This window comes from Centropristis striata, chromosome 3 (assembly GCF_030273125.1).
Source record: "Centropristis striata isolate RG_2023a ecotype Rhode Island chromosome 3, C.striata_1.0, whole genome shotgun sequence".
Lineage (NCBI taxonomy): Eukaryota > Metazoa > Chordata > Actinopteri > Perciformes > Serranidae > Centropristis > Centropristis striata.
Genome location: NC_081519.1, coordinates 3,006,279 through 3,018,648, shown reverse-complemented (window position 1 = coordinate 3,018,648; position 12,370 = coordinate 3,006,279). Strand labels below are relative to the sequence as shown.

Below are 12,370 nucleotides of genomic sequence, written 5' to 3'. Positions count from 1 at the left end.
ATCTGTCCATGCAGCAAGATCATTTCCCTCAGATTTACTGTTTTATCTGGTTTTTACACCTTTTTTACAGTGTTTACAATTTAGCAACATGTCAAATGTTATTTTGTGAAGTTACCAAAATACCAAATGTTACAGTGATGAATAGTTTAATGTAAAGCTTTAATGCTGCTGTCCTACATTCAGTCTAAGAGTCAATGCTAATATTTATCAGTCTGGAATGTGTGTGTGCCGATTCATACGGTAATATTTCAAGGAGCCTGGCAGGTACATGTTTAAATATTTGGAGTAAAGACATAAATACAGCAGTAATTCATATAAAGACAGAGAAGCAGAGAAAACAGAATCCAGACTGGCTGAGATCATGTGAAAGCTTGAACACTCTCTGCTCTCTCTTTTTATTTTGGAAGCAGAGTGAAAAATTAAAAACTCAGATCTTTTACTGAAGTTAAAGAACTTATTCTGTTACAAGTAAAAAGTCCTGCATGTAAAATCATAGTTTAATAAAAGTATAAAAGGTTCAGCTCCAAAAATAAAAGGTTTTCATTTTGCAGAGAGGCCCATTTCAGAATGATGCATGTTATTAATGTTTTAATGTAAAAGTATGACAGGTGACGGTGAGTTAGTCCATAAAAATACATCATAATGCATGAATTGATTAAATTTTTTTTATTAAAATCCTGAATCTGCAAAGTAGAAACCTGTCAACAAACACATGTATAATAATGCATAATAATAACTGTAAGTATGCAACCTCTTTTAATATATTAATATATATATACAAATATATAAATTAATATAAAACAATAATAAAATATGAGAAAAGTTAGATATTAAGTAAAATATTTTACATCAAGAAAAAATCAATTGAAAAAGACATAATAAATAATAATAATAATAATAATAATAATAATAATAATAATAATAATTATAATATAGGGGAAAAAATGAATAAAATACAACAGATGTGACCCATTTTACATTACATTGAACATAAATAAAATAAAATAAAATAAATATAAAGTAATAATTAATAAACAATTAATAAGAAATTAAATAAATGAAGACATGAAATGTTTCATTCTGTGTGTAATGGATCTATATAATGTGTTATTTCCACATTTTGAATTGAATTACTGACATAAATTAACTTTTCTATGATATTCTAGTTTAAAATATGTAAAATTTAAAATATTTTACATCAAGAAACAAAACATAAAATCAATTTAAAAAATAGAATAAATGATATAAAATAATAAATATGACTGTATTAAATTACCAGTTTTAAATAAAAAATAGAAAAAAATAATAAAATATGAGAAAAGTTGTGCTGTTAGAGGTAAAATATATATCGTCAAGAAGGAATCAATAAAAAAGATATAATAATAATAATAATAATAATAATAATAATAATAATAATATGGGGAACAAAACTGAATAAAATACAACAGATGTGACCCATTACATTGAACATAAATAAAATAAAATAAATATAAAGTAATAATTAATAAACAATAAATAAGAAATTAAATAAATGAAGACATGAAATGTTTCATTCTGTATGTAATGGGTCTATATATTTTGTTATTTCCACTTTTTGAATTGAATTACTGACATAAATCAACTTTTCTATGACTGTATTAAATTTACAAATTTTAAAATGAATAAAAAAATAAATTTAAAACAATAATAAAATATGAAAAAAGTTGTGCTGTTAAAAGTAAAATATTTTACATCAAGAAAAATCAATAATAAGATATAATAATAATAATAATAATAATAATAATAATAATAATAATAATTATATAGGAAACAAAACTGAAAAAAATACAACAGATGTGACCCATTTTACATTACATTGAACATAAATATAAAGTAATAATTAATAAACAATAAATAAGAAATTAAATAAATGAAGACATGAAATGTTTCATTCTGTGTGTAATGGATCTATATAATGTGTTATTTCCACTTTTTAAATTGAATTACTGACATAAATCAACTTTTCTATGACTGTATTAAATTTACAAGTTTTAAAATAAATAAAAAAGAAATGTAAAACAATAATAAAATATGAGAAAAGTTGTGCTGTTAAAAGTAAAATATTTTACATCTAGAAAAATCAATAAAAAGATGTTGTTAATAATAATAATAATAATAATAATATAGGAAACAAAATTGAAAAAAACAGATGTGACCCATTGTAAATTACATTGAACATAAATATAAAGTAATAACTAATAAACAATAAATAAGAAATTAAATAAATGAAGACATGAAATGTTTCATTCTGTGTGTAATGGATCTATATGATGTGTTATTTACACTTCTTGAATTTAATTACTGACATAAATTAACGTTTCTAAGATATTCTAATCTATTGAGATGCTCCTGTAAAAGAAGAGGCAGACTGAGACTCTCTGAGACAGAGAACGGTGTCGTGCTGCCATCTTCTGACCAAAGTGTTCACAGCTGAGACAGAAGCATCTTACTTATTTATATATATATATTTATACTTATTTCTCCTGATAAAAGAGTTATTGTGACAAAATGTGATGTCTTTGCCATTGCTACACTACTTACACACACTTACTTACTTAACCCTTTATTGCACAACATGGTCTAAAGTGACCTGACTAAGTTTTTATATTCTATATCTTTGCAATAAATTAATTTCCTCATTCAGTACTGCAGGTTTTCCTCAAATAACTTGTTTTTGATCATCATACATCCTATTTTTTTGTTTTCAATTCTTACTTTTTGAATAAAAACCCTTTTTTGTATCACTACGCTTCTAATGCACAAGGTCATTTTTGACCCATGTTGTGCATTAGAAGGTGTTTATATGTTGTCACCAGTTTAAAACCTGACAAAGACGACACAAATATTAACTATCCTATTTTGTTAAATTGGTGTTTTTCCAATGGAAATTATTATTTGGTGGCTCTAATAAGTCTCAAATGTTAAAATATGTGATTTTCCAATGTAATCTGGTGGTTCTAACAACTCTTTTAAAGTTAAACCTTCAAAATAAGACAAACATAGTTACACATATACTCAAATTGTTAATTTAGTGAATCACTTTTTGTATCACTACGCTTCTAATGCACAAGGTCATTTTAGACCCATGTGTGTAAACTTGATGTAATAATACAAAAACTAATTTTCTTCATAAAATATGAAAGGAAAAATGGATATAATGATCTGTTGTAATAAAAAAAGATATTCAAACACACAGCCAGCATGAAATAACATGGGGAATTAATGCAGGTCATTTTTGACCCATGTTGTGCATTAGACTTTTGTCTTGTTATTTTGATTATTTTGACTTTTTTTCGTGACTTCGACTTTTTTTCTCATTTTGAATCATTTCTCCTGACTTCCACTTTTTTCTCCTCATTTTGACTTTTTAAAAAAAAATGATTTCCACTTTTCTTTCTCATTTCAACTTTTTCCTCCTGATTTGAATTGAATACCATTTCATCATTAATTTGCCTGTTGCTCTGTGCAGCAAGTCGTCCTGAACCAATCAATCGGCACCATGGACTCATTTGTATTATTGTTGTTATTACGTTCTTCTTTTCTTTCTTTTAAAACTGTGCCAAAATAAATATGTCAAATTAAAAAAACATTTCAGATGTTTGATATGAAAATATGAAAGGAAAAATGGTTATAATGATCTGTTATAAAATATAAAAAAAGATATTCAAACACACAGCCAGCATGAAACAACATGGGGAATGAATGTGGGTCATTTTATGACCCATGTTGTGCATTAGAAGGTGTTTATTTTGATTTCTTTATTTTATTTTTAACATGACTTTGTTGTTGCTGCTGCTAACTGTGTTCTGGTCTCCCTCCACAGCCAGTAAGAAGCCCGGAGAGCCTCTCATCATTTCTGACATCAAGAAGGGCAGCATGGCCCACAGGTAGCTGGAACACTCAGTTTATTATCTTCCTTATGTTTCCTCTCTCTCTCTCTCTCTCTCCCTCTCTTTTAATTAATCTAGTAAAGTCCAACTCTTTGTAGTTAAGAAAATGTCACTCATTATGTACATCAAAATCCCACAATGCACCATTTATTATTCAATTCTCAGGCTCCGTTTACACGAGGACGGTCTGAACAGAAGACGCAAAAGTGGCGTCGCGTCTTCACTTTTTATTCCTCGTTTAGACGAGCGTTTTCAGGAGGAAATCTGCTGCATACGGTGACGCAAAAGTGTGTGAAATGTGATTGTATGCAGCCAGGCGGCATCACTTAAAGCCATAAGAGCATCTTTGGGCATGCAGAAGTTTTCACGCCACACATTTTCATCAGCTACTCCTTCCACAAAGTTCTCCACCATCACTAGATCTCCCAGGTCTCGTTCACAGCCGTCTGGCTGGTTTTGGCCATTTAGTGTCTTTTTGTGGTCAATTTTTGTCGTTTTTTTGTCATTTTGTGTATTTTTGGTCATTTTGTGTCTTTTTTGGTCAATTTGTGTCTTTTTGTGGTCAATTTTTGTCTTTCTTTGGCCATTTTGCATCTTTTTTTTGGCCATTCTGCATCTTTTTGGGTCATTTTTCATCTTTCAGTAATTTTGTGTCTTTTTTTGGTTATTTTGCATCTTTTTTTGGTCAATTTGTGTCTTTTTTTTGTCAATTTGTGTCTTTTTTTGGTCAATTTGTGTCTTTTTTTGGTCAATTTGTCTCTTTTTTGGTCATTTTGTGTCTTTTTGTTGCCATTACTACTCCTTCCACAAAGTTCTCCACCATCACTAGATCTCCCAGGTCTCGTTCACAGCCGTCTGGCTCGCCTCCGACCAATTGCTGCATCCAGAATGTGATGGAGGTAATTCCAGATCCTTCTCTGTTCACTAATACTATCTGTACATATCCTGGACATTTGGTGGAAAGACTCCTGTAAGTTTATTAGAGCTGCCAGAGCAGCTTGAAGGTCCCACCATGGAAATAATCCCACATGTTTGTTTATTTCCTGTACTGGAGCATGTATGTGACGTAAACACAGACGTGACGTGAGCAGATCAGATCAGAGTTTTGTGTCTTGTCAGTGTAGACGACACGCTACGGAGGAGAGGATTACACTTTTACACTTTGGAAGGTGGTTTCAGATTTTTGCGTTTTTAAGCCCCCAAAACGCCGTCACCGTCTAAACGAAAGGTACTTCCGATAAAATACTTTGACGTTTTTACCCGCAAGCGTCCTCATGTAAACGGGGCCTCAGTGTTCTTGCTAACTACAAGTGCTGCTTTGTGAAATGTAAGAAAACAGGCTGCAACAAGGACAGAAGTGATGGTTCTGGTTCCACCTTGGTCTCCTTCAGAACAGGAACTCTGGAGCCTGGTGACAAGCTGCTGGCCATCGACAACATCAGACTGGAGAACTGTTCCAGAGACGACGCGGAGCAGATCCTGCAGCAGTGTGAGGAGCTGGTCAAACTAAAGATACGCAAAGATGAAGACAACTCAGGTACGTGTGTTAGCATGCATGTAGTGAAGCTTAATGCTGGGCTGACAGCAAGAGATGTCCCCAGGCCCAGACTAAAAACTGGAAGTCTTTAGTAAATATAAGAGTTTTACTGGAGTCACGGCGCTCCGTCATCTCCATCGTTAAGTTTAACCTTCTGGAGTCTCCAGAAACGCCAAAGCATGGCTTCTTCATCCAGACGTAGAAACAAAACAAAGCAAAAAAAGACACAAAATGACTAAAAAAAGACACAAAATGACTGAAAAAGACACAAAATGACCAAAAAAGACAAAATGAGAAGACAGAATAACCAAAAAAAAAAAACAAAAACAAAAAAACACAGAAGATACAAAATAACAAAAAAGACACAAAATAACTAAAAAAGACACAAAAAGACACAAATGACCAAAAAAGACACAAAATAACTAAAAAAGACACAAAAAGACACAAATGACCAAAAAAGACACAAAATAACTAAAAAAGACACAAAAAGACAGGTTGAACCTGACTGGTTCCAGACTGGTTCCAGACTAGTTCCAGACTAGTTCCAGACTGGTTCCAGACCGGTTCCTGACTGGTTCTTGACTGGTTCCAGACTGGTTCCAGACCGGTTCCAGACTAGTTCCAGACTGGTTCCAGACCGGTCCCTGACTGGTTCCAGACCGGTTCAGACTGGTTGCTGACTGGTTCCAGACCAGCCAGTAAAACCAGTAAAACCACTTCCACAAGAAAAAGGAACATCACAATAATGCCTCAATAAACATGTAGTGATGTCATATATTTAGATGTTTCTTAGTAAAGAGAACAGTAAGGAATAAATAAATAAATGTATACATTAATAAGTAATAAATAATCCATGATTAATGTGTTAATAACTAATGAAAGTTGATAGAGCTGATAAATATAATTTTTTCAATTAAACACATTATAATTAAATAGGACATAAATGTATATGATGAATTCATTTCTAAATGTTCCTTTCCTTTATTCTTCCTTAAATCTATTTTCACATTAGAGCAGCTGGAGCCTAAAGCTGCTTCTCCTCCAATTTAGAAGTTTTTACTAAGAGCATGATGGGAAAAAACTGCTAAAAGAATCTAGTTGTAGTCTTGTAAATAGTTTCCCTGCAGTGTGAGACTAAAAACTCTAAACATTTGTCTTTTCCAAATCTTTTCAAAGTCTTCTGATGTGTCGGGAGCATTAGTCTATCTATGGTTGGTTGTTAGTAAACATTACAACCAAAATGTAAGGGAAAGATTATTGCACAACTGAAACTACATTTGAGATGTTTGATATGATTTAATTTCATCCATCAGCTCTTCAAGCATCAGTTTTAAGGAGCTGCAGTAACACTATCTGACCAGCAGGTGGCGGTGTTGTCCACAGATTATTATAGACTCCTGCTGAAGCTTTAAAATGATTAGAGATAATAAAAGATTCTTCTTTATTGATCCCAGTGGGGAAACAGAAACTGTTAGACAGATGAACACTTAAATCCAAAGTGAAAGAATAAAAGTTAGTATACCATAAAGCATGGGTCTTAAACTCGCGGCCCGTGGGCCAATTGTGGCCCTCGTGAAGATATTTTGTGGCCCCCACCTTGATATGAAAGTTTAATGTGAGTTTTTTGGTAATTTTGTGTCTTTTTTAAATAATTTTGTGTCTTTTTTAATAATTGTGAGTCTTTCTTAAGAATGTTGTGTCTTTTTAAAATAATTTTGTTTCTTTTTTGGTAATTCTGTGTCTTTTTTAAATAATTTTGTGTCTTTTTTAGTCCTTTTGTCTCTTTTGTCATTTTGTGTCTTTTTTGGGTCATTTTGTGTCTTTTGTAAGTAATTAAGTGTTTTTTCAGTCAATTTGTGTCTTTTTTTAATAATTGTGTGTCTTTTCTAAGAATGTTGTGTCTTTTTTAAATAATTTTGTCTCTTTTGGTAATTCTGTCTCTTTTTTTGGTAATTTTGTGTATTTAAAAAAAATATTTTTTGTCTCTTTTTGTAATTTTGTGTCTTTTTTGGTCATTTTGTGTCTTTTCTTAGGTGATTTTGTGTCTTTTTTAAAGTAATTTAGTGTTTTTTCAGTCAGTTTGTGTCTTTTCTTTGTAATTTTGTGTCTTTTTTGGTCATTTTGTGTCCTTTTTTTAGTAATTTTGTGTCTTTTTTTGATCATTTTGATACTGCCTCCAGCGGCCCACCAGGTAATTTGAGTTTGAGACCCCTGCCTTAAAGGATAAACATCAAAAAAGAGAAAAAACAAGATATTTATATCAGAAAATGTGCAGTAAGTGATATCCTGCTGATGTAATGATGTGATGTGTATACCGTGAGGTTTAATCCAGCTGAGGACTCTCGTGCTTTGCCACTTTGTCACGTGTTGCAGATCTTACAGCAACCATCTTGTGCAATTTGACGAGTTCAGGAAATAAACACATCCTGTTTCTCGCACAGAGATGTCACCCTGTTTGCCTCGATGTGATGTAAACAACAACATGCACACACAAACACAGCGAGGGATTGTGTAATCACGTTAGATTATGACTCAGAGGATACCATCACATGCACACACACACAGACAGACACACACACACACACATACACACACTCAAGCACGCACTCGGGGGTAAAATGCAGAGATTATGGGTTCATGCTACATGATGACAAGGCAGTCTTCTCCCTGGTTACCATGGAAACTGTGTCTTCCTCACCAGTGTTGTCTTGAGAAGAGTTTTGACCTACTTCTGGAGTGAAATGTGTTTCACATGAACAGGGAACGTGATGCAGGATCACCAACAAACTGGAGAGGTTTCAGTGTGTGTCTCCATCTACTCGCTGGGGTCGACAGTCAACAGACACAAAATTAGCAAAAAAAGACACAAAAAAGACAAAAATGACCAAAAAAGACACAAAATAACAAAAAAAGACACAACATCAGATACAATATTGCCAAAAAAGACACAAAAAAGACAAATAAATAAACAAAATGACCCAAAAATAGACACAAAATAACTAAAAAAGACACAACAGACACAAAATGACCAAAAAAGACACAAAAAAGACAAATAAATACACAAAATGACCAAAAAAAGACACAAATGACCAAAAAAGACACAAAATAACTAAAAAAGACACAACAACAGACACATAATCACCCAAAAAGACACAAAAAAGATAAATAAATACACAAAATGACCAAAAAAGAAACAAATGACCAAAAAAGACACAACAGACACAAAATGACCCAAAAAGACACAAATGACCAAAAAAAGAAACAAAATAACTAAAAAAGACACAACAACAGACACAAAATGACCAAAAAAGACACAAAATAACTAAAAAAGACACAACAACAGACACAAAATCACCGAAAAAGACACAAAAAAGATAAATAAATACACAAAATGACCAAAAAAGACACAAAATAACTAAAAAAGACACAACAACAGACACAAAATGACCCAAAAAGACACAAATGACCAAAAAAGAAACAAAATAACTAAAAAAGACACAACAACAGACGCAAAATGACCAAAAAAGACACAAATGACCAAAAAAGACACAAAATAACTAAAAAAGACACAACAACAGACACAAAATGACCAAAAAAGACACAAAATAACTAAAAACGACACAACAGACACAAAATGACCAAAAAAGACACAAAATAACTAAAAAAGACACAACAACAGACACAAAATTACCCAAAAAGACACAAAATAACTACAAAAGACACAACAACAGACACAAAATGACACAAAAAGACACAAAATGACCATAAAAAGAGGAAGAGGTTTCAGTGTGTGTCTCCATCTACTCGCTGGAGTTGAAACATTAGAATAACACGTGCGTGTCTCTGTCTCTGTCTCTGTGTGTGTGTGTGTGTGTGTGTGTGTGTGCGTGTGTGTGTCTGTGTGTGTGTGTGTGCGTGTGTGTGTGTGTGTGTGTCTCAGATGAGCAGGAGACGTCAGGCAGCATCATCTACACGGTGGAGCTGAAGCGCTACGGAGGCCCTCTGGGTATCACCATCTCAGGCACCGAGGAGCCTTTTGACCCCATCACTATATCTGGCCTCACCAAGAGAGGCCTGGCCGAGAGGTACGTGCACACAGACACACACACTTCCCTTCTTCTCTTCTTGCAGATCTAGGTTAACAGTTTGAGTTTTGAAGCATCGAGTAAAGCCCTGCAGCTGGAGGTTTCATGGATTGTTCTTTATTCCAATATTTAGACATAACAGTGTACAAGTAGAGCACAAAAAAACACAACAAAGACTTCAAAAAGTGCAAAGAAAAACTGCAAAGATGCGTTCACTGACTGCATAAAAAGAAAACAGAATCACTTATATCCAGCATTTTTACGGTAAAAAAACGGCAGCTGCCAGGTGGTTGCCAGAACTTTACCGTAGTAAATACAGTGCAACTTTTTAAAATATTACGGTAAAAACACTGCACTGTTCCATTTTTTACTGTATAAATAAAATATTTTTCGATCAAAAGAAATGCTGTTGATGTGTTTACTGACACTGAAAAGAAAACAAAATCACTTATATCCAGCATTTTTACGGTAAAAAAACGGCAGCTGCCAGGTGGTTGCCAGAACTTTACCGTAATAAATACAGTGCAACTTTTTTTAATATTACGGTAAAAACATATTGGCACTGTTGATTTAAAATTTTTTCCGTATGGATAAAAGGTTTTTCCATCAAAAGAAAAGCTGTTAAGATGTGTTTACTGACACTGAAAAGAAAAGAAAATCACTTATATCCAGCATTTTTACGGTAAAAAACCGGCAGCTGCCAGGTGGTTGCCAGAACTTTACCGTAATAAATACAGTAGAACTTTTTTTTTATTATTACGGTAAAAAGAAAAGAAAATCACTATATCCAGCTTTTTACGGTAAAAAAACGGCAGCTGCTAGGTGGTTGCCAGAACTTTACCGCAATAAATACGGTACAACTTTTTTTAATATTACGGTAAAAAAAATATTGCCACTGTTGATTTTACGTCTAAGATTCCCATTTTATTCCATTTTTTTCCGTATAAATAAAAGGTTTTTCCATCAAAAGAAAAGCTGTTAAGATGTGTTTACTGACACTGAAAAGAAAAGAAAATCACTTATATCCAGCATTTTTACGGTAAAAACTGGCAGCTGCCAGGTGGTTGCCAGATCTTTACCGTAATAAATACGGTAGAACCAAATCACTTTTATCCAGCATTTTTACGATAAAAAAAAAGGCAGCTGCCAGGTGGTTGCCAGAACTTTACCGTAATAAATACAGTACAACGTTTTTTTAACAATTACGGTAAAAAAATATTGGCACTCTTGATTTTACGTTTAAGATTCCCATTTTATTCAATTTTTTACTGTATAAATAAAAGGTTTTTCCATCAAAATAAAAGCTGTTAAGATGTGTTTACTTAAAAAATCACTTATATCCAGCATTTTTATGGTAAAAAACCGGCAGCTGCCAGGTGGTTGCCAGAACTTTACTTTAATAATTGTTGCTGACCATTTTTTACTTATAAATAAAAGGATTTTCCGCCAAATAATTGACAAGAAAATACTAAATCATACTAAATGCCGCATGAATTAAAGATTTTACCATTAAATATTACAGTATATTTTTGTTAGAGATATGGTGTTTAGTACATTTAACAGTGAGAAAAAGTACAATCTTTTTTACGAAAGATAAATGCAAAAATTACAGTGATGGCTTGTATATATATTACATTAAATACATATTACAGTGTATTTTACACTGGAGTAATGTATTTTTCAAAAAACAAAACTGTAAAAAATACAGTTTTGGCTGATATATACATTTACAGTGTTTCATTGTTACTGAAACTGAATTAACCCATTTATCATTTTACAGTCTTTTACTGTCATGGTTTAACAGTTTTTCACCGTAAAATCTACAGACATTTTTTTACAGTGTATGATAAATACATTTAACCTGGTAATTTGACTACTAGTAGCACTATGGAGCGATGTTTTTAACATGATACACACTGCTGCAGGTTTCACAACCACTGCACAGTAATTTGCACAAAGAAACAAATAAATGTGGCAACAAAGTCGAGAAAGAAAAATGCTGCAGGCTAATAAACACGCATGTAAACAAAGTATGATTTAAAATATTAAAAACACTGGCTCTGCAAATGTTTTATGAGGAAAGAAATGCACTAAACATGTTTGTTAAGGATAAACAGAATCTATTTTGGCAAGTAACACGAAATGTAAACACAAGTTGTTTACAAGAGAACTACAGGGAACCTTTTACAGAAATAATTAAGTGTGCTTGAAAAAGCACACTATATATTATCCACCCGGCTTAATCCAGGATTTTATTCTTCTGTTTCTGAGGGTTTCAACAAACAGTTTTCAAATTATTCGGCTAAAAATCCTCCCAATGTTACTCTATGGAGAGGCTAGAGTGGATGACATCATCATCTCAGGCAGGCAAGCACAGTGGCTTCTTTTAAATCTCTTTTAAAAACTCACTTTTATCGATTGGCCTTCTCTTAATTTCCTTTTATTACTGTTGTATGATTACCTTGTTGTGATTGGTGATTGGTGATTTTGAATTTTACATTTTTTTTTAAAGTTTTTTTAATGTAATTTCCTCTTGTTGTTTTATTTTGTTGTTGTCAGTAAATTTGAAAATTAGTAAAAATTAGTAGTAAAAATTTGTCAAAAAATAAATTTGGAAACCTTAAAAACAACAGTTGTTTTTTTTTTTTACAGTGTACACTTAAAATAAGAAATTAACTCTTAAAACAAGATAAATTAAAGCTGCCAGCAGTGATGAACTGGCCCGAGCAGAGTGACCTGATGATTATTGGTTTCTAACAAAGATTTTTTTTTAAACGTATGATTTAGAAGTTTTAGATAATTTATCTTGTTTTAAGAGT

The 12,370-nt window shown here is 32.3% G+C and overlaps 1 protein-coding gene across 1 annotated transcript in view; it reads left to right on the top strand.

Annotated features, from left to right (window-relative positions):
- grip2b (glutamate receptor interacting protein 2b) overlaps window positions 1–12,370 on the top strand; it is a 494,738-nt gene that overhangs the window by 462,006 nt on the left and 20,362 nt on the right. Inside the window, 3 exon segments of the mRNA XM_059329756.1 lie at window positions 3,863–3,926; window positions 5,321–5,466; window positions 9,407–9,551. Coding sequence (XP_059185739.1) covers window positions 3,863–3,926; window positions 5,321–5,466; window positions 9,407–9,551 — 355 coding nt within the window.